This window comes from Ursus arctos, unplaced genomic scaffold (assembly GCF_023065955.2).
Source record: "Ursus arctos isolate Adak ecotype North America unplaced genomic scaffold, UrsArc2.0 scaffold_9, whole genome shotgun sequence".
NCBI lineage: Eukaryota > Metazoa > Chordata > Mammalia > Carnivora > Ursidae > Ursus > Ursus arctos.
Genome location: NW_026623111.1, coordinates 80,874,021 through 80,895,983, shown reverse-complemented (window position 1 = coordinate 80,895,983; position 21,963 = coordinate 80,874,021). Strand labels below are relative to the sequence as shown.

The 21,963-nt window shown below is 40.6% G+C and overlaps 1 protein-coding gene across 1 annotated transcript in view; it reads left to right on the top strand.

The window, feature by feature from the left end:
* SLC39A8 (solute carrier family 39 member 8) overlaps positions 1 to 21,963 on the top strand; it is a 72,329-nt gene that overhangs the window by 9,695 nt on the left and 40,671 nt on the right. The window contains exons 2-5 of the mRNA XM_026509650.4: positions 12,565 to 12,727; positions 19,160 to 19,329; positions 20,443 to 20,565; positions 21,246 to 21,413. Of these exons, the coding sequence (XP_026365435.1) occupies positions 12,565 to 12,727; positions 19,160 to 19,329; positions 20,443 to 20,565; positions 21,246 to 21,413 (624 nt within the window). The remainder of the gene's footprint in view (positions 1 to 12,564; positions 12,728 to 19,159; positions 19,330 to 20,442; positions 20,566 to 21,245; positions 21,414 to 21,963) is intronic.

Sequence of the window (21,963 nt, the reverse complement as noted above, 5' to 3'; positions counted from 1 at the left end):
GTGGAGCACGTCCTACTTGAAACACACCCTTTTCTTGCTGGCAACTGTGCGCGCCTTGCTTTTCTTACCTCTCTGCTTCTTTTCCGTTTCAGTGTCCTTTGCTCATCCTTTAACTACTGATGTTCCTCGGGGTTCTGTCTCAAGTCCTCTTCCCTGTGATTTTACACACTCTCTCTGCACAACCTCAGTCTTTCCTCTGCTGGCAGTTGTCACTCGTCTGGAGATGTGCTGTAAGGAGAGAGCTGGGTCCAGATTTCTCTCTTGAGGGCTGGCCTGGCACATCCCGTTGCCCATTGATGCACAACTCCCTCTCCTCCCCAGCTCAGCGGCTCTAAACTTGTTCCACACTGAGCTCATCAACTCTAACCTTTCTCCCTCACAACCTCCTGGTAATCCCTGTCTGCCGGTCTCAGTGATCAGCATCACCATCTGCTTGGTGGGTTGACTTAGCTGAAAACTGGATGTCATTCTTGACATCCCCCCCAACCCGGACCGCAATCGCACCTAAGTCCTGTTACTGTAACATCAACATACTCCTGACTCAATCTCTCTAAACTCCAGGTTCTCTCTTGTCTAATGGGGGTAATTCTACCTACTTGATGGATTGTTGTGGAGATTAAATGAGTTAAATGAGGCCCTGCAGTAATAGTCCTGCCCCCATATTTCTCCAGCCTTATTTCTCTTTTTCCTTTGCATCTCAGCTTAGCTATTATTTTCTCCTGGAAGCCTCTGACAGTCGCATAACTTTAAGGTGGGTTAATTATCCTTTCTTCACATTAAGGGATCCTACCCTAGCTCTTATCAGTCCATCCTGTAGTTACTTATATTTCTATCCAAACCCAGCAGTAGTCTGTAAGATCTGGGAGCTTAGGGGCTAGGCACATTTCAACCACTTTCTCTTTTTCTGTAACTAGCATAGTATCTGGCATTTAGTAGGTATTCAGGAAATATTTGTTGAATGAATGACAACTTCCACCTTTTAACACTAAATTTGATATTGACATATTAACATAACTTTTAAATCAGCCTAGATGTCTCACTTAATTCAAGGTAAACCAGCAATTCCTTTATTTGTTGCAGACAAAATTTTAAAATTGTATAAAAGAAATATGTTAAAATATAACCTGTATTATTGAAGTAGAAGGAAATAATAGTTTTTATTCCTTCTAATTTGTGAATTTTGTCAGATTTTTTTTTCTCATTTAGACTTGGATTTTCCCCATAGCTTATAGTTATAATTTCTAGGGCAAGTTGGAAATGTTGATGTCAGTATAGCTTATTTGTAGTATCAGGGCCACACCGAGCTGGTTCTAGGAGAGTTTCCTGGCCTGAGCAGAGAAACTCGTGGTTGGAAAATTTGGCTTTTCAGAGGTAAATGACTGGTAAATGACTCTCAGGTTATTCAGTTGTATTTCTCAGAATTATACTCAGGTACAATTCTAATTGTTTTTCATCCACCCTTCTTTCCTTAATCTGGCAAATTAATGATTGTTTTAAGTTGAGCATCTTACATGTCCAAAGCCTTGGTAGGGGTTGAAGAAGATAATAAAAGGAACGCATGCATCCTTTCTAGATCTTGTTAAAGAGATATCCATTTTCACAAACAGTTGATAATACACAGAAGCTCACGGTGAACACCAAAACTACTGTGGGGGTAGAGTCTGGTGGGCACAGTAGTATTAAGCAGAGGAGGCAGGGCCAAATGCCGGCACAGGTAGGAGTTGGGTACTTTGAGAGGGGATACATCAGCCTTCGAGGTGGGGGGCGGGGGACATGCCAAGTCACAGTGAAGGTGAAATACAAGACTTATTAAAACTTTTATTAGAATAGAGAGTTCAAGCATGCTTTTGGAGGATGGAAAGGGAGTAAGGAAGATTTAGGACAGAAAATTGAAGTTCTTCAGTGTTCGGACTTTAGATTCTTGGCAGAAGAGAAGTTTTTTGTTTTTGTGTGGGGAGCCAGTTTGAGTAGAAGAGTGACTATGGCAGTTTTCAGCAGAAACCATCTTATGGGGATGCAGGATAAACAGGGTGAGAGGTATATTAGATAAGATCGACTAGAAGCTCCCAACTTGTCAGTTAAGTGGTATATAGGGCCTATGTGTCATTCTTACGTGCTGGTCCAGTTTGTGCCCTTTTGGACTCTTAAAAATTATCGAGAACACCAAAGACATTTAGTATATGTGGTTTCTATCTATTGATATTTACCATTATAGAAATTAATGTTGAGAAAAATTTTAAATATCTATTTAACATATTAAAAATAACATTAATAAGCCCATATCATGTTATCATTTTGATGGAAACACAACAGTTTTTTCCATGACAAAAAATTAGTGAGAAGAATGACCTTGTTTTACGTTTTTGCAAATCTCTTCAATATCAGGCTTACTAGAAGGCAGCTGTATTCTCATATATGAGTCCCCATTCAATGTGTTGTGACATATGTCACATAGCCTCTGGAATATCCACTGCTCACTCATAAAAGAATGAAAGTGAAAAAGGAAAATGCAGTCTTAGTATTATAATAAAAATAAGTTTGACCCTCTATATTCTCTGGAAGGGTTTTGGTAACCCCTAGGGGTCCCTGGATCACACTTTGAAAACCACTGTGCTGAAGGATTGTGACGGATAAGGTCATTCATTGTATGCAGAGGTGAGATGACTTTAAAGGATGAGCTCACTCCTGGTGGCATTTGCCCAGCCCTGCCTGGACAACAGTCATACCTTCTACACCTTAACCCCAGAGGGACTGAGTGGGAGGCCCTTGGTGAACAGCAAGGCCCAAAGACTTTTTGATCCTGGCAGCAAATGGGAGAGGGCCATCTTCACAGGTGATGGAAATAGGGTAGCTTCTGCCATCTGGAGGCAGGTCTGGGTCAGAAAGTCAAGAATCCAGACGGCATGTCTGTGCTCTGATAACATGACAGGCTTTTAGGGGTGAGAGGGCCTTGAGAAACTGAATGTGGATGAGACAGGACTGAGAAATATGTCAATAGCTATGGTAAAATCAGAAAACTTTGTAAACCTCTTCTAAAAAGTGTATCATAGCTTTTAAAATTCCTTTTTCTTTAGTAAAAAAAGAAAAAAAATTCCAGCTTGTCTTGTGTTTAGGGGAACCCAGAAAAAGATTTAAGAAACTCCTCATGATTTAACTTTATTTTTCTAATCGAGGTAAGAATACATATATATTGTCTAAAACTTTGGCAAGTACTGAGAAACAGAAAGTAAAAAATAAAAATCACCCATAATTTTGTCACCCTGAGTAAATACCACTAATATTTTGCAGCATACACCTCCAGATTTTATTTAACCTTATTCATAGCAGTGATGTCACTCTATGCATATTGTTTCATGATAATCTAATTCCCTGAACAATGTTTCATAAAACAAGGTATCTTCTTTAAATAGCATATCTAGAAAAGGCCCTTTTGGTCTCTGCTTACGGAGTAGTTTCGAGAGTGAATGTGAACGTGTGCACGTGTGTGTGTGTGCATTCATGTGTCTGTGTGTATGCGTGTGCATTCATGTGTCTGTGTGTGTGCGAGTGCATTCGTGTGTCTGTGTGTGTGCATTCGTGTGTCTGTGTGTGTGCACGTGCATTCATGTGTCTGTGTGTGTGCATTCGTGTGTCTGTGCGTGTGCATTCGTGTGTCTGTGTGTGTGCATTCATGTGCCTGTGTGTGCATTCGTGTGTCTGTGTGTGTGCGCGTGCATTCGTGTGTCTGTGCGTGTGCATTCGTGTGTCTGTGTGTGTGCGCGTGCATTCGTGTGTCTGTGTGTATGTGCGCGTGCGTTTGTGTCTGTGTGTGTATGCATGTGTCTGTGTATGTGTGCGTGCATTTGTATGTCTGTGTGTGCATTCGTGTGTCTGTGTGTATGTGCGTGTGCATTCATGTGTGTGTGTATGTGCGAGTGCATTCGTGTGTGTGTGCGCGCGCGTACATTCATGTGTCTGTGTGTGTGTGCGTGTGCATTCATGTGTCTGTGTGTGTATGTGCGCGTGCATTCGTGTGTCTGTGTGTGCGCGTGCATTCGTGTGTCTGTGTATGTGCGCGTGCGTTTGTGTCTGTGTGCATTCATGTGTCTGTGTGTGTATGTGTGCGTGCATTCATGTGTGTGTGCATTCGTATGTCTGTGTATGTGCGTGTGCATTCGTGTGTGTGCGCGTGCATTCATGTGTCTCTGTGTATGTGCGTGTGCGTTTGTGTCTGTGTGCATTCATGTGTCTATGTGTGTATGTGTGCATGCATTCATGTGTCTGGGTGTGCACTCGTGTGTCTGTGTGTATGTGCGTGTGCATTCGTTTGTCTCTGTGTGTGTGCATTCGTGTGTCTGTGTGTATGTGCGTTTGCATTTGTGTGTCTCTGTGTGTGTGTGTGTGCATTCATGTGTCTGTGTGTGTGCGCGCGCGTGCATTCATGTGTCTGTGTGTGTGTGTGTGCATTCTGGGTGGGAATGCAGCAGCACTGGGGTGGCTTCAGTGAGAAGCATAAGAAAACTTGAGGGAAAAATGGAAACATGACTCAGGAAAACAGAGTCAGGAATCACTTGATTAGCCATTTCCTAAACCTAGAGATCACTTGTTTAGAATGTTTTTTGCTCAAACCTTAGAAAAGTCTATCTCATCTTGGTAAAATTGTATTGAGAAAATTTTGGAGAGGAAATCAAGAGGGAAAAAGTTCAAGAGATTGTTGGTAAGTGTGACTCAGTGCATATAAGCGTTGAGCAATATCAAGGAGGTTCAGAAATGGTACATACTCACATTCCTTGTGCCTAAGGTGTGGTAGTTCCATTATTGCGTCAGTAACACATCTGGAAGTTGTGTTCTCCATCGCTCTCACTTTGAACACTCCTGCTGCCAGTGTGGGCATGCTGCCACTGGTTGTGACCTTGTGCAATCACCCTGGAAAGGATGGGACCGTTCACTTGTTTCAGGGTCATAAATGGCCCCCCAATTATTTAACTCAAACTACCCTTTTGACATTTAAGTATTTAAGTTGTTCTTTTGGGAACTTCGGCTAGTTGCCATATTTGAAACACTCTTATGTATATTTCACTTTCTGCACTTGTTTACTTTTTTCTAATTTTGTTTAGGTTACTACTATGAACTTAAAATATTTTTGCAATTGGCTTTTAAAAATACTGTGACGACGAGTGAGGCATTCATTCATGCATTTACTCATTCATTCATTCATTCAACAAGTATTTACTGAGCCCTTTCCTACTACATAATTATTTTGGATTTTCACCTTTTCCTCCTCTTAATATGTTCCTAGCAAACTATGGTCAGTCGTACTGGTCTCACAGTCTAGTATGGTTATGGGATGGTAGCTTGCGTGCATGAATTAACCAGTTGGCTTCTCTGCTTGAGCTGCAATAACACTAACTTTAAAATAGGAACAGGGAAGCAAAGCATTCAAAATGGCACACATCCAGGTATTCTAGGTTGGATGAACCTGTTACAGGAGGACTTCATGGCAGTGTCAGCGGCCATTCATAGGTGGCAGATTCTGGGCTGCCTGCTGCTTGAGTGTGGTCGGTGTGCCTGCCCAGCATGCCTGTTTGGGCGATGGGTAGGAGGGCTATTTGAAGGGCAAAGAATCACAACCATCATTCATTTCCTTCTTAATTCTCACCATGGTAAGAAAACAACCTTCGATTGTGTTCGAGATCTCTCTTTGGGTATAATGGCTAAATATGATCTAAGAGTAATTTAACTCTATGACTCAAGTCACTTTAGGGGCAACAAATATACTCCTCACCAGGCTCTAAATGGTTCTTTCTTTTATTATTTGTGTTCTTTTCTGTGTTCAACCAACAAAACATAGGGGTATAACAGCAAGAGTATGGGCTTAGAAGTCAGAAAATGCACAAAGACGTTGGTCTGAATTCTGTTGTTAACAGTTATAAGTTGTTTCATCTTGGACAACTTACTTTTCTAAGACATGATTTCTTCATCCCAGATTTCTCCTTAAATCTACTTTAGTAATTGATGTGGGGATTAGATGAATGTAGCTTTTCTGTGCTTCTCAGTACTCCTATAATAACTATTGTCTATAAAATTCATTTGTCAACTAATCACATACTTACTTGCATTGCTGATTTCTGCCTAATGTGAGTTTTTGTGGCTCCTGTCTTATCTCTCCAGCCAGCAAAAGCACTGAGCCAACATTTCGGGCTCAGCACATGCATCTTGTTCTTCAGGAAGCCTTCCTAGACCTCTTCCCTCACAATAGCTTGCACATATCTTTACTATTCCCCTTCCTACATTGCACTATAGCTGTAGCATTTGTATACATATGTTTTGTCTACTGAAAGGCAAGCTTATTGTCGTATTCTCAGAACCTATCAGAACACCTGGCCCAGAGAAGATATGATCAACCTGTGTTTGGTGAATGAATACGTGAATGACAGTGAGGGAGGAGTGGGACTGGCTTTGATGATAATAGCACAGATGAAGATTTTGGGTTGATTCTTATTCAAACTTTTACCAGTTGCATCTCTTCAAAGAACAGGAGATGAGTCATTCACTTGGGGTCTGGGAGAGAATGAGTTGTTTGGCTTTCATCTCCGCTCCATGCATGGCAAGTTCCAGAAGGTAGCTGTCGTTCTTGCCATAAAACAACAGGTGTGCAGGGCAAGGTAGGGTAGAGGAGTCACTAAAAGAAAAGAGGTTAGACAGGGCTCTTTCAGATTTGGATTCTAATTCCAGTTTTACCCTTGGCTCCCCTGGGACTCAGGAATGAAGTTTAAAGTTTGAGTGGATCAGTTACTTGACATCCTAAGTGACAGCCTGGACTAGATGTTTCATTCTAATTTTGATTGTCCCTGAGTTTAAGTGCATTACAAGGTACTCTCTCTTCCTACATTTACCCTCATAAGAGAGAACACAGCCACAGCTAGCAGTGTCCGTATTGGATTTGTGAATTGCTCAGCTCCCACAGCAGCACAGTTCATGGAAAAACAGAATCTGAAAGCATCTTTGGGATGACTTTTCAATGGGATGATATTTCCCTTCTGGTGTGGTGTGAAGGCCTTGGCACAGCGGGTGTGGGATCAGGTGGTCATAGCGTTCCTTATTATTTAATCTGTGCCATTTGACAAGAGAAAATAGCCTCTGTGTTGAGAAAAAGAAGAATGGAGAAAATTTAAAGAGTGGAAAAGCTTTTTTTTTTTTTCTTTTCCCATAGGTTTCGGATGTAGCATTCATTTCCTAGCTTTGAAAATGTCTTTTGAATGATTACTTTATATATCAATCAGGACTTTTTCATTTGTAAGTGAAAAAACTCAATTTTAATTAGCTTAAGTCACAAAGGGAATTCATTGTCTCAGGTCACTGAAGAGTCAGACTCGAGGCATAGCTGTATTCAGGGGATTAGCGATGGTGTTAGAAACCTGTCTCTATGCATTAGTTCACCTTCTTTCACATGCTAGAAAAATGGCCTAAGCAAATGCCAGACTCATAGCAATCGCAGTCAAAAAGATTTTTTCCAGTAGCTCTACCAGACAGTGGACAGGTCTGGGTCACATGTTCCCTGGTCAGCCCGAACTACATCACAGGGAAGGAGGCCCCCGCGGCAGGAAGGTGGTCTGTTATTGGATGATGGGGACCCCGGGCAGGCAAAAACAACAGGAATTCACTACATTTTTCTGGCCTAGATGGTTTCTTCTGTTTGGGGGCTTATCTTGCTCTTTCTTGTTCTCTGGCTCTTTTTGGTGCTTTTGCACAAATTATATATGTGTTCCCAAAGTTTTTCTCTTCTTTCCGTACCCTGTCTCCTGATGATCTCCCTTCCCGCTCATCTCTTATCTCCTCGCAGAAGCCAGCTGCGTCCTTATCTCTGGCCTCTACCTTTCTTAGAAAAAACTCACTCATCATTTCCATCTGGTGTCCCACAGGCATTATCATTTAAAATGTCTAAAACCAAACTGGCCACTATCTTCCCCAATGTGTTTCTTTTCTGAGGTCCCCCAATCACACCGGTGGCAATAACCTCTATCTACTTTCTCGGAGGTCTAACCTCAAAGTTGTTTTTGAAATTTTCTCTGCATATCGTTTCTCCCATATAGGAACTTTTCTAGTTCTTTATCATTATGTTTCATGAATTTATCACTTTTTCTCTGGTTTTGTAGATCTGGGTGTGCTATTTATGTCCACCACAATTACTCGGTTTCTTGATGGAGGGTCTTAGGACTTACTTACCTTTGTGTGATTTCTTTCTTGGTTGTCATCCCTCAGCTTCCCCCACCTTCCCCTTCTCCCATCAGTATTATATGCCGACTTTTATGATTCCAGAAATATTTGTTGAATGAAGGAAAGCATTTATGCAATGCGTAGTACAGTTACATGGTTATGATACTGGTAGCATAGCACAACAGTAGTTGAAGCGATAAAGACAGATTTTATTCAAGAACTATTGCAGTAGGGGAAATGAGACCTCAGTGTAGAACTGGGCTCAGTTCCAAATATGTCGTGGACAAGTGGGGATTTATAGCCAAGGAGCAGGGTGGAGGTCAATGAATGGAAAATTACTATGGGGAAACATTGTGGGTGGGTGGGGGGGATTTTGGTTAAGCAAACTTAATAACATTCTTGCTGAAGGCAGGCTAGGGTGATCAGATATCAAGGATGGAAGAGTCTTTCTAAGGAAACTTAGCACGATTCTTGCTAAAACTGGACAATGCAGGCTCTATAAGGATGGACACAAGACTGAGGCCTCATGGGCTTAGAGAAGCCTGACCAAAGTTAAGTCAGGTACAGTGCCTGTATCATTATCCACACTGTGTAATTTCAAATCTTGCCTGACTCTTCGGCATTTATCATAAGCATATTTTAACTCTACAAAATGTTGGAGGAGGAAGTTGCCCTTATCATTCAACCCTGCCCCATCCCCTCCCTGCATCAGCATTTCCACAAAGATATGTCTGGGAAAGACACAAAAACAACAGAACAAAACCAAACCAAAGTTTCTGACAAGTCAGAATCGGTGAGGAAAAAGGAGTAGGGGAAGTAGAAGAAGAAATGCATAGAACTCTTTGGTTAAATGATTTCGAGTATAATTTGAGATCTCGTGTATGATATGAATCTCAACCCCCTCACCTCTATTACTTTCTTACTTTGGCCCTTCATCCATGGAAGACCCCTTTGAGATCACCTTAATGTGGCAAGAGACTCAAGGAGTTTAACTCGGACATTGAGAAAATGTCTTTAAGAAAGACGTCACCCCACTGAACATGAGGGTGTCTGCAGGCTGGAGTTTGCCTTTGGCAGCACAAAGCTCAAAGGGCCGTGGCAAACAGCAACCTGGTACTCTTGAGCGTAGCGGTGATGTAAAAACAGAGATGGAAAGAAAAAGGCTCAGTATGTAAGTGTAAAGCAGATGGTAAAAAAGCTCAGGAAGTTTTAGGAAGACACATACTCTCAGGCTCATCATCCTGTGTCGTTAGGAAGAGCCCTTGTGGCTCCTACTGGTTTCATAATTTGTTCCTTGTTTGTTTTGGAGGTGAAGGGGTGTGTTTGAGAGGATGTTTGACCTTCCTCAACCGTTCTACCGGTTTTGTTGTCACCTCACTGTTCAGGCACTGGGCTCTCATCCTGTTTGTCACTGCCCTGGGAAACACCGCCCTTTCTTAGACAACTGCTTTCTTTGTTGCTGGTTCAACTTTGTTAAATCAAAGCATTGTGGAAATTGAGGTTGTAAAGCCAAATAGGCAGCTCCGTAAGCTACTGGCATCCTACTTGCTGTTCGATGGCTCTTTTAAATAAATCAAGCCTACCATTAATTGAGTTTTGCCATACTGCTAGTATCCTGTTAATATTCTGTCCTCATTCTCATAAGGCAAGGCCTAGAGGTTGTTTTTTTTTTAAGTTTTCATTTAAATTCCAGCTAGGTAACATACAGTGTTGTAATAGTTTCAGGTGTATAGTATAGTGATTCAACACTTCCAGGCAACACCTGGTGCTCAGCACGAGTGCCCTCCTTAATCCCCACTCCCTATTTCCCCCATCCCACCACCCACCTCCCCTCTGGTGACCATCAGTTTGTTCTTTATAGGTAAGAGTCTATTTCTCAGGCGAGGCCTAGAGTTTTCTCATCTCTCTACCTCCTTGTTCTTTCTGGTGAGTGGGCAATTGCCACTGTCAAAGTGTTATTATCCATGACCACCTGTCCAGCCAAAATTTCTACACAGACGCTGCACAGAGCGTGAAGACTCTGAGCTATCTTACAGCATTGATCATATGTTCCTTCGGCTACGCTATTTTCCCCCCAATTGCATGGAGGAGAGCGTCTTTAATGATGTATGATGGGCAATTAACCTCTTCGCTGCCAATTACAGTAAAACGGTGAATTTACATTGTGATCCAGTAGCTGTGTGCATGTTGTGTACCTGCAGCAAAAGTTTCTCTAAGTGATACTTACACTTATTGTGTGTGCTACACTCTATAGTTTCTATGATGATTTTTAGCTCCTTACAAAATGCTGATGGTGACGTTGTAAGTGGATTTCCTGACCCACTTGAGTCTGAAAAGAACTGCTTTAACAGTCATCAAGTTTTAGGAAGTCTTAGTATGCTAATTCTGAGAAGACTTTGGAAATTATCTATGGGCAGCTTCCCCTTTTCATCCTAGTTCTGAGCTGAAGGAACTTGAAGTCCAAGTAGGTTAAGACTTCCTTGTGGGGAAACAGTGCTGTTTTATGTTTATGCTACTATACCCATTTATTCCTGGAATCGTGCAGTGGGCAGTTTGACCACATGGACTCTAAGTTTTGAGTCTAGCAATTATGCTCCTGGGTGGCTTCGTGGTAACAAATATTATCATTCCCACTTTCCTTCCTCCAGTCGAGCTATTTTCTCCCTCCATTAGTTTATTATCCCCCCAGTCTGCCAAACGGAAGACTGTTAACGGAGCATTGAGTGTGGTGCATTGAGTGTGGTGTCGCCTCTTCTAGGGATGGCACACAGCTATCATTGTCATGAGCCCAAGCCCATTGTCATGGCTTGAACAAGGAATAGCTTGAGGCACATACTTAGGCTTTAGAAAAACAAAGAAGTCTAAATGTGAACTTTCTTTAATGCATTTGCAATTTTAGTTTTGACACCTGCATACATCTTGGTGTATTTGATGTTTTTTCATCTTAACAATCAGTACCAATCTCTTTTTACCCACATCTTACATTTTTAGTTTCATTGTTTCTGCTGTGGAGGGAATCACAGAACTTCATGGTCAATTAACACCAACTTTTGAGTTCTCAAATGCCATTCATAGAGTGTTAGTCACCTCGCGTTGCCCTAACAGAATACCATAACCTGGATAGCTTAAACAACGGAAATTAGTTTTCTCGTAGTTCTGGAGATTGGAAGTTCAAATTGAGAGGTCAGAAGCATCGATGTCTGGTAAGGACGCTGTGTTTGGACGGCCTTTTAGCTGTCCACTCACATGGTGGAGAGAGAAAGGGCAGGCAAGCTCTTTGGTGTCTTTTCTTATAAGACCACTAATCTAGGTGGACTAGGATACCACTCTCTTTGCCTCATGTAACCCTAATCATTTCCCAAAGGCCTCAACTTTAAATATCATTATATCAGGAGTTAGGGCTTCAATACATGAATTTTGGGAGAACACCAGTCCAGTCTACAGCACAAAGCCGAGTAAGATCTTAGTGGGGTTTAAATATTGGCTGAAGCATGCAAAGAACTTTCTGAATCATACTTACTAAAGATAGACTCTTCTGTTTGAATGAATGGATATTTTTCACAGTCTATACTTCTTACAATGATTACTAACCACAGTAACACATTTAATTTCTTTTATATTCTCAATAATACAAGTATGTGGATGATAGTTTACAGTTAAAATATGTCCGAGAATAAAATGATACCTTCAAAAAGTGATTTTCATAAAGAATTTTTTCCTAAAAAATTTTGTTAATGGTTAATGAACTTCCAAGCAGCCTAGCACTATTTTCAAAACCTTAAATAGTAGAGAAAAGCTAACCCCCATCATTGAGAACAATACATATTTTAGCAAATAATGATATGTGCTAAAGACAGACTTTAAAACAACTTTTATATGTTGGAATTATTATTGCTGTCTAGATGCATGGATCAGTTTCTTAGTTACGAAACTATAAGGGAGCCAGGTGTTTGTCTACAAGAAATCTTACAGAGAGTTACTCCAATAGCCTATACAAAATATCCAATCTAAAGACAAACAGAGAGGAGAGATTGAGAATGTAGAACCCTCTTAAAGCTTTTGATTTGAAAGCTATTGGTCTACTTTTAATGTTTGTAATGTCCTTGGAAACCCCCAAACCAGTTCTTACCTTTTTGACTGCCATAGGTAGACTGTTGATCAAGAAGGATTTTTGTTTTTTTTGTTGTTTGTGTTATTTTTTTCTTGTTTCTAGGTTTAAAGGGATATGGACTCTTTTAAAATTTTAGGGCTTTTCTGTAGAGTTAGTGCTGTGTCTAGATGAAATATTCTGTCTCTCTAAAGTATCTTTGCGTGCATGCTTTCACTATGCTAACACATATATGTTTACTTTGTTTATCCTGTTGGCAGTGTCTGTCAGCTGAAGAGATCTTTTCCCTTCATGGCTTTTCAAATGCTACTCAGATAAGCAGCTCCAACTTCTCTGTCATCTGTCCAGCGGTCTTACAGCAATTGAACTTTCATCCTTGTGAGGATCGGCCCAAACACAAAACAAAACCAAATATTTCAGAAGGTATGTTGGAAGTGTTTTTCTCCTATTTGTTTGAGAAGTCTATAGGCTGGTCTGAAATTAAATTCACATGCTTCTTTCTTTGCTTTATTGCTTTTAATTAATATACACAGAAGCCATTGGTAAAATACTTATATTCTGAAAGTATTTAGAATAAGAATAATTAGAACTCATATAAACTTCATAAATCGTGCTTTTCTATTTGTGGAGTCAAAATTACACTTGGTACTCTTGAAAACTTTGTAAAACTCAAGACTTGACTTTATTTTATTATTTATTTATTTGTTTATTTTATTTCTTTATTTACCTATTTATTTTTTAGAGAGAGAGAGCAAGCATGGGGTGGGGGAAGGACCGAACGGGAGGGAGAGAGAGAATCTTAAGCAGGCTCCATGCTCAGCACGGAGCCCAATGCGGGGCTTGATCTCACAATCCTGAGATCACGACCTGAACCAGAGTCAAGAGTCGGACACTTAACCAACTGAGCCATCCAGGTGTCCCCTCAGTTCCGGATTTTAAACAATATATGCTTTATACTGTTCAGGTTGGAGTGTACATTAACTATTTGGCTCATAATTGATCAATTTCCATTACCTTTGTGCTTATCATATTATTTAAAAACTTATCCATTTATCCATAATTTTCAGTAAAGGGATAGGGGAATAGCATGGTTCTAGATTAAATATTAAGGTACTGAGTTATTACTGCTTTAATTTTTGTAAATGAAAGAAAATGCCAGTGACTATTGTAAGTGCCTCGGATAGTATTGCCAGAGATGTTGCATTTCAAAGGAATAACCTGCTGCACAGAGATTTTAAAATATAAGAAAACAAGTATGTGCTTACTCTGTCATTCACACACTTAAACATGTAGAAGAATTCTTTTGCAGATGAAATAAACCGCTTGTTCAGGGGGTCTGTTTGTCATCTTTGTGCAACTTCTTGGTATCCTCAAATTGTTAACCTGACCCACATGGATATTTTAATTCTCCTTTTTTTGTACATTGTTCACTCAATAAACGTTTATTGAATGACATGCCAAGCACTATTCTGGGCATTGGGGATTCAGGAGTCAGCAAGAAAAATTCCCTGCCCTTTCAGGACTTACAGTGTAATGGAGAAGAGAAATAATAAAATTTATAAAACAAACAAATAAATAATATAATTTCAGGGTGATAAATGTGAAAATAAAGCAGGTAAGGAATAGAAGGAAACAGTGGGTGAGTGTGATTTTTGACAGGTGAGAGGAGGCCTTTCTGATGAGGTTACATTTGAGCAGAGTCCTGACTGAGGGTAGGGAGGGGACCATGGCAAGATCTTCTCTGGGAAAAGAACATTCTTGGTCAAGGGAAGAGTCAGCATAAACTTGGCAATGAGCTTGGCATATGGAAGGAACAGCAAGAAAGTGTGTGTGTCTGGAGCATAGTAAGCAGGTGGGAGACTAGAAGGAAATGATGCCAGGGCCCTGTAGGGTACAGTAAGTTGACTGGATCTTACTCTGAATGTGGTATGAAGACACTCTAGGATTCTAAACAGGGGAGTCACATGATTTTGTTTGGATTCGTAAAAGATTACTCTACCTGCAGTTGGAAGAACAGGTTGCCATGGGGCAAGAGTAGAAGCAAGGCAATGAGTCAGTAGACAGTTGCCAGCAGTTGGTGCTCAGGATGATGACACATGAACTAAGGTGGGAGAAGTAGAAGGGAGGAGAAGTGATCAGATCCAGGATGGATTTTGGAAACTGCTAGAATGGTCTGCGTCTGGCTGAATGTGGGGGTTGGGAAGAATGCATCAAGGTTTGAGCCACTGAAACTCTAGAGATGGTTGTGCTATTTCCCAGGGTAGAGAAGACCAGGAGGAGCAGTTCCTTACGGGGAAGCACATGCTGAGGGTCGGGTGTAATTTTTCACACGGCCAGTTTGAGACTTTGACACAGACCCACAAGGAGGGACGTCCAGCAGCAGTGGCATGCACACATTTAGTACTCAGACCACAGGTCAAGGCTAGAGATTTGTCGGCTTAGAGATGGCATGTGAAGCCACTGGTCTGAGTGAGCACATCTGACCTGAGTGTGAAAGACTATAAAGAGAGAAAAGATAGAGAAAAAAAGGGACATCTCAACAAAGGAAGTGCTTATTCTACCAACTTGTGGGTTCCTTTTTCTATATGTGAATACTCCAGTCTCTTTCTGAGTAATAGGAATTGCAACAATGACAAAAATATTGATAACATCCAATTTTTCTGTAATACTTACTGCATGGCAGGTGCTCTTTCAAATACTTGACATATATTAACTCATTTAATCTTCATACAACTATATGGTGTAGAAACTGCTGTTCCCATTTTATGGCCAAGGAAATGTAGGTCCAGAGAGTTTCAAGTCTTTTGCTCAAGAGCACACAATTTGTACACGATAAAGCCTGGTTCGAACCCAAGCTGTCTCCGCTTCAGGATCCATGTTCTCTTTTATATTCTGTATTTACATACACGAACAACAGAAGGCCCCAAACATACTTTATTAATATAGTTAGCAATTTTGTGAATAATAATTTTACAACTAATTGTTTAAGCAACTATTTTTCTAGATTATATACTAAATAGGAATGTGTTTGTATTTCTACAAACTGGTTTAATATGGTTTGCATTTTATATTCAAAAGTAAATTCAAAAAATGCTTTACATATCAAAATTTAATAGTAGTATATCATATGAAAAGCATAGATACTGAAGCCAGCTTACCTGGGCCCAAATCCCAGCTCTATAATTTTCCAGCTCTGTTGGGCACCTGACTGTGTCTTTCTGCCTCAGTTTTCTTACCTGAAACAGTACCTTTACCATAAGGTTGCTATAAGGGTTAAATGACTTAATATCCGTAAAGCATGTAGAATACAATATGGCATGTAGTTAGGCCCCATATATACATCTGTTACATAAAATACAGCTATCAGGTACATAATTCTGGGCATAAGAGACGAAGCTTCAGAAAAAGAAAGTTCTCTACTCCGTGCAGTTTAGTGACTGACATTCCAAAGTGTTTTTAACCTTAATTCTTAGGTTTCCTCTATCTCAGGAGCTGGGAGGTTGGATCAAGGAATTGGGAAGCAGGAAGTAAGAGCGTTCCAGGGTCAACACTGCAAAGTCATAAAATGAAAAATCAATAGTTCTAAGTCACAAGATTAGACAGGCACCAAATATTTGGAGAGAAGCCTAATAAAGACAGAAATGCCTCTTAGGGTCACATTGTTTAAGGAATTGAAATGAGGCTGGAGTGGGTGGGACAGGGTAGGAGAAGAGAGAAGAATTTCTGGAGAATTAGGGAAACTGGTAAAGTACTCATTATTACTAATCTAAGATGTTTAATTCGACACTACATTGCCTTTATTTGGTGTACTCTCGTTTTATTTTAGTGCAGCTCTGTGTGCATCTGTGTTGAGCAATTTATTTAATATATCTGTGCCTCAGTTATCTCATCTGTAAAATGGAGATAATTATAGTTCGATCCTTCTAGAACTGTTGGGGTATCAAGTGAGTTAGTATATACAAATGCCTGGAATAGTGCCTATGTCTTCACTCCTCTTATACATGTGTCCATAGGTTCACTCCATTCCCTGCTCCCTGTGTAAGCCTCTTCTTTTCCCACACATAAATTATTTTTTAAGTAATGAAAGGCACTGGATTCTTGATATAATAGTTCGCTTAATATAGAGTCAATTCTGAGTTCTTTCAAAGAAATGAAAAACCAAAGTAAAACTAATTCAAAGGAGTCATGACATAAAGCTTTTATAAACATGGTACGTGGTCCAATTACCTTCAATCAGAGAGCCATGGGAAGCATGAGGAGAGAGGGATAGCTGCCTGGAGGAGCTGGGAAAGCTTTAGAGACGATGTCTTGGCGTTGGCTTAAAGAAACACGTGTGAGTTTCTCAGGCAGTGAAGATAGAAAGATATTTTCAGATAAAGAACCACAAGTAAAGGTAATTTTGTTCTTGGAAAGCATTGTGTTAGCATAAAGGCCATGTTGAGAAGTGTGTAAATAACACTGGAAAAGTCGTGTGGGAGTCAGCTTATAAAGAAGAGAGGTGTGAGATGATCCAAGTTGTGTTTTAGAGTAGTAAGTCTGGTGGGGGGAGGAGGGCCGTCATAATGCATCAGAAGAGGAAGTGAGATGATGAGGGCCTGAACTCAAGGCGTTAGCAATGGTGATGGAGAAACTGGAGTGAGAGATATCTCAAGCAAAACTGATAGGGTTTGGTCGCCAACTGTCTATGAAATTGACTGGTTGGGGTAAGAAATTGAAATTGATCCTAATGTTTCTGCTGTCTACGGAGATCACAGATTTCTCGGGGGAAAGTGATACGTTTCGTATGTGTATGTGATTGTGCCTCAGGTTGGTACTCAGAAACTTCGTTGCATTTTTACTTTAGGTTCAGCATCCTATTTGATGAGATTATAAATATTTGTTGAACGAATGCCTGTAGGCTAGTGAAGTGATAGAAGGCTGTTCCTATTAAAGGAAACTACACATCGCTACACCATGGAGGGAGATGTGGGATTGAGGGCTTTCTTTAAGTGGAGAGTCTGAAGGGAGTAGGTAGTATTGTTTTAGGTGATAAGGTGGTAAACAGGAATGAGGTGGACCTTCATAGTTCCAATGAAATGACTTTGCAGGACCTGTTCAGGGGTCTGGAACTGATAGGAAAGCGTCTGGAGAAGATAAAGTCATGGTCAGTGCTGTGATGAGTCTTGTGGTAACAGTAACATTTACTTTCTGCTCGTTTTATTTGATGTACAGCATAGACGACCCGTATTGCTTTGTGTGCATTTGTGCCTACACATTTCCCAGTTCCCTAAGCAGAAGGTCCAGCCTCCTTGTTGGCAGGAACCATGGTTTGGTCTATATGGGAGGCTTCGTAAGCATTTGGTAAGGTCGTTTATTTGGAGATAGAATCGCGTGAACTACAATAGTGGTGAGCAACCTTATATTCACGAAGCACAATATAAAACATCTACAGTTTTGCTGAGTCCCTTGGTCTTGTTAAAAATCAGAATACCTCTACAGGAGCAATGAAGCATATTGCTCAAATACGTCAGCCCTGCAGCCAGACCGCCTGGGTTCAAAGTCCAGCTTTCCCTCCGCGAGGCCCGGGCCGCTCGCTCCAATTCCACCTGCCGTGGTTTCCCCAACTGTGTGACGGAGGCACTGGTAGTCCTTGCCTCACAGGGTTTAGTGAGGGTGGAATCCATGAACGCATGTGAGCTTCTTAGCGGGTACGCGGCGATGGCGAACACTCGTCAGCAGGAGGTGTGGCTACGGTGCTCCACTGACAGTGTCGCTGAGAAGGGGGGCCTGACGTTGAAACATGTCTTCTGGACAGTTTAGAGAAGCGGCGGCGCACAGGCAACGTCATCGGCTGTCATGCTGACGTTCGTGCGCGGTGTGCGGGGCACACGCACAGCCCCGCGTGACACGGTTCCGGGGCCCGTGCGAAGGTCAGCCTGCACTGCCCTCCGCGGCTGGCCTGGGACCTCACGCCAGACTTCGCTTACGCTCCCGTTGTGTCCTCAGACCACCCCCCCGGGATAATCAGGAGGAAAATGAGGTGACACACGCCACTAGCTGGAAAGCTTAGGATGGCATTCGTTCATTTCATTCCAGGCAATATGTATTAAGCACCTATTGGATACCAGGCCTGAGGGATAGAGAGTCGGAAGACTCGCCACGGACTTCTGTCCCCAGAGTCCGCATGACATAGGATACTCTCGCCCTGATCTGGGCTCAGCGGGGCCAGCTGGGCAACACAGCCACTCTCCGGTTCCCATGTGCTCCCCTCCTGAGTGCTCCCTGCACCGGGCTGAGTCCAAGTCCTGGAGGCCCCAGCTGGAGGGCCGAGGTGCTGCTTTCCCAAAGACCTCCTCTGCAGGGGCGCCTGCAGACCAGCGATTATGACAAACGCAGTATCAGCAGCGCCGGTCACCTTGAAGCTAACCCATACCACCCATCTCCACCCCTACCCTCCACCCATCGCTTTGTACCTTTTCCCTGAAACTCACACCGCCTCTATATTCCTCTGAAAGGCTGAGTTTTAGACCAGGCTTTGAGCTACAGATGAAAGTAGGTGACTTGGAGCCCGTGGGCCTCAGATGGTTTGTCACTATTCCAGATGTTTGCCGAGTTCCCTGCAAGCTATAAAATTCTTTGAGCCTTTGAGTGGTTTGGGGCTGGTGACAGTATAAGCAGTGTTACTCTTAATATTTATTATTCTGTATTTATGTTCACAATTTTCTGCATAATTTTCATTGAGAAGATCTTGTTATTTTAAAGAAGTATCTGGTTCAAGCTTTTAAAGAAAAAAGTTGTTTCAAGGTTCATGTACAGTAAGATTTCATTTGGCTTCATTGCTCTGATTAATTTCTACTCTTTCCCTCTGACCTGCAGTTTGGGGATATGGACTCTTGTCAGTGACAATTATTAATCTGGCATCTCTCCTCGGATTGATTTTGACTCCATTGATAAAGAAATCTTATTTCCCTAAGATATTGACCTTTTTCGTGGGTCTGGCTATTGGGACTCTATTTTCAAATGCCATTTTCCAGCTTATTCCAGAGGTAAGGATGTTGGCTGTTTGTTTCTGTGAATGATTGTTTCTTTTAAATGTTTTAGCACTTTGTACATTTTAAGGCTCCATAATTCTCACAGCGTTTTATGGTCTGGTTGATAGTGTTGGATAAGAGAAAGCTGAATCACAGCAGATGAAAAAGCTTGTCTCAAGCTACAGGATATATCAGTGTCAGAGATAAAATTAATATTCTAAGAGGCCAGCCACCAGGACGTGCCCAGACAGCTCTGGGACACCTCTAAGGGCCTTACAACTTTATTTTGTCTTGCATTTTGGCAAACTTAATTTTTCTATGATCTTTTATTACTTATTTATTTTCTAAAGAGCCTGCAATGTCAGATTTACTGAAGATATACCACAAAATGTCCTCAAACATTTACTGCAGCTTTTATTTAAGTTTGTGTGTCTTGTCTGGTAGGAAAACCTTGACTCTTTATAATTTCAAACCCTAGCTCTTGCCCCATGTCCCATAAACAGTAGATTATTTCATTCTCACGTGTGTGTGTGTGTGTGTGTGTGTGTGTGTCTGTGTGTGTGAATGAAATCTTTTCTTCTTCATTCTTAGGCCCAGCCCTTGAGTTCTTTATCTCTTTAGGGCCTACCAGGATCCCCTAGGTTTAAAAGGGTCTCTCTTGGGAAAACAGTAATCCAAATGGCTTGTCATATTTGCTTTAAAAATTTGAATCTGGGTTTGATGGACAAATATATTACTTTTAGAGAAAATGGATTATCAGTGTCTCATTTTTCTTCATTACCTGGATCTAACATTATCAATAAAGGTGGGAATCGGTGCTTCTTCTTTACTATGAAAAGCTTTCTCCTTCAAGGCAAATAATGCTGAAGGTGGGAAACTATAAGATACTCTGGGGGTTTTATTAATAGAACTTCCTCTGGTTATAAGACTCCTATGTGATCTCTTACAGTTTGGTTACTTAAGTTTCATAGTTTCTATTTTGTGATTTTGGTGGTTAAATTCCCAATATTACCTCACCTGAAGATGGACTTAGAACTTTGGTGAAAATTGTATACTGAAAGATTTCTTATTATTTTCCAGAAATCAGGTTAAATTACCTGTTTTTACCTGAATTTTTTTCTCTCTCAGGCATTTGGATTTAATCCCAAAAGTGACAACTATGTTGAGAAGGCAATTGCTGTGTTTGGTGGATTTTACATGCTTTTCTTTTTTGAGAGAGTGCTTAAGATGTTATTAAAGACATATGGTCAGGTAAGTAGACTTTATTGAAAATGTTTGATGTTTGATCCCTGAAAGCTACTTTATATAGATTTATAGGCAAATAAAGGCAGGAATTTTATTCTTTTTCTTTTTTTTCTTTTGAGAGAGAGAGAGGGCACAAGCAGAGGGGAGAAGCAGAAGGAGAGACAGAATCTTAAGCAGGCTCCACGCCCAGCACAGAGCCTGCCATGGTGCTAAATTTCATGACCCTGAGATCATGACTTGAGCTGAAATCAAGAGTCAGATGCTTAACTGACTGAGCCACTCTGGTGCCCTTGGAATTTTATTCTTATAATTATGTGAACAGCTCAGTTATTAGACTTGTGAATGTGAAGAGAAAGAAGAGTCAGTATAATGATAAGTATAAGAAAAACAATCGATTCACAGTGTAGAATTTGGAATAAGTACCAACAATTTAATGTCAAGAAAAATGTGCACAATTTGTATTCATTCATGTTCATCAAAATAAGAAGGCATATGTACCCTAATATGAAAAAACAGAATCTAATAAGTGAAGATACAATTATAAATCTAAAAAGATTACATATTGAATAGACATAAGAATTTTCTCTTGTGAATAAAAAGCACTAAACTCTCTACTTTCTTGCATGTGTGAGCCATCATTTTTTATTCTTATAACCTCCTCTTGCTTTTTAAATTTTTTCATGTAGAATGATCATACCCACTTTAGAAATGATGACTTTGGTCCTTCTCATGAGAAAACTCATCAACCTAAAACGTTACCTGCCATCAATGGTGTGACGTGTTATGCAAATCCGGCTGTCACAGAGCCTAATGGACACATCCATTTTGATAATGTCAGTGTGGTATCTCTACAGGTACGGTGATTCCATTTTCTTTCTACTATATTGCATCCTTTGTATAATGTGAAGACTTCTGCGAATGTAGCCAAATCAGTATTTTACATGCTTAAATGTATCTGACTTATTGTATATGTGGGATAAGTGGAATGTAAGTCTGTATTCTTTTTCTAATTTTCCTCCATATAATTTACCCTGAACAAGTGAGTTAAGCAAGAAATTGAGGGTTACTGGATCTGAGACTTCATTATTCTCTAAGATTATTTAACTATATGTATGAGTTACTTAGATTTATACAGTGATACATAGCAAACGTAACCAGAGCATTTCTCTTATTTTGCAATTCTTTCAAGATCCAAAACCAAAGAATTCCTTTGAGTGATCTTGAAACTGCAAGAAAAAAAGATTTGTAAGCTATTAAAATTGTGTTCATTAATTAACTGATTTAGAATTTGTATCCCTGTCTTCTAAATAATGTTAGTAGGTATCATTTCTTGAGTGAATATTATATGCTGGGTAGTATGCTAGGCACTTAATTGTTTTATCTCATTTACTTTTATTTTTAATT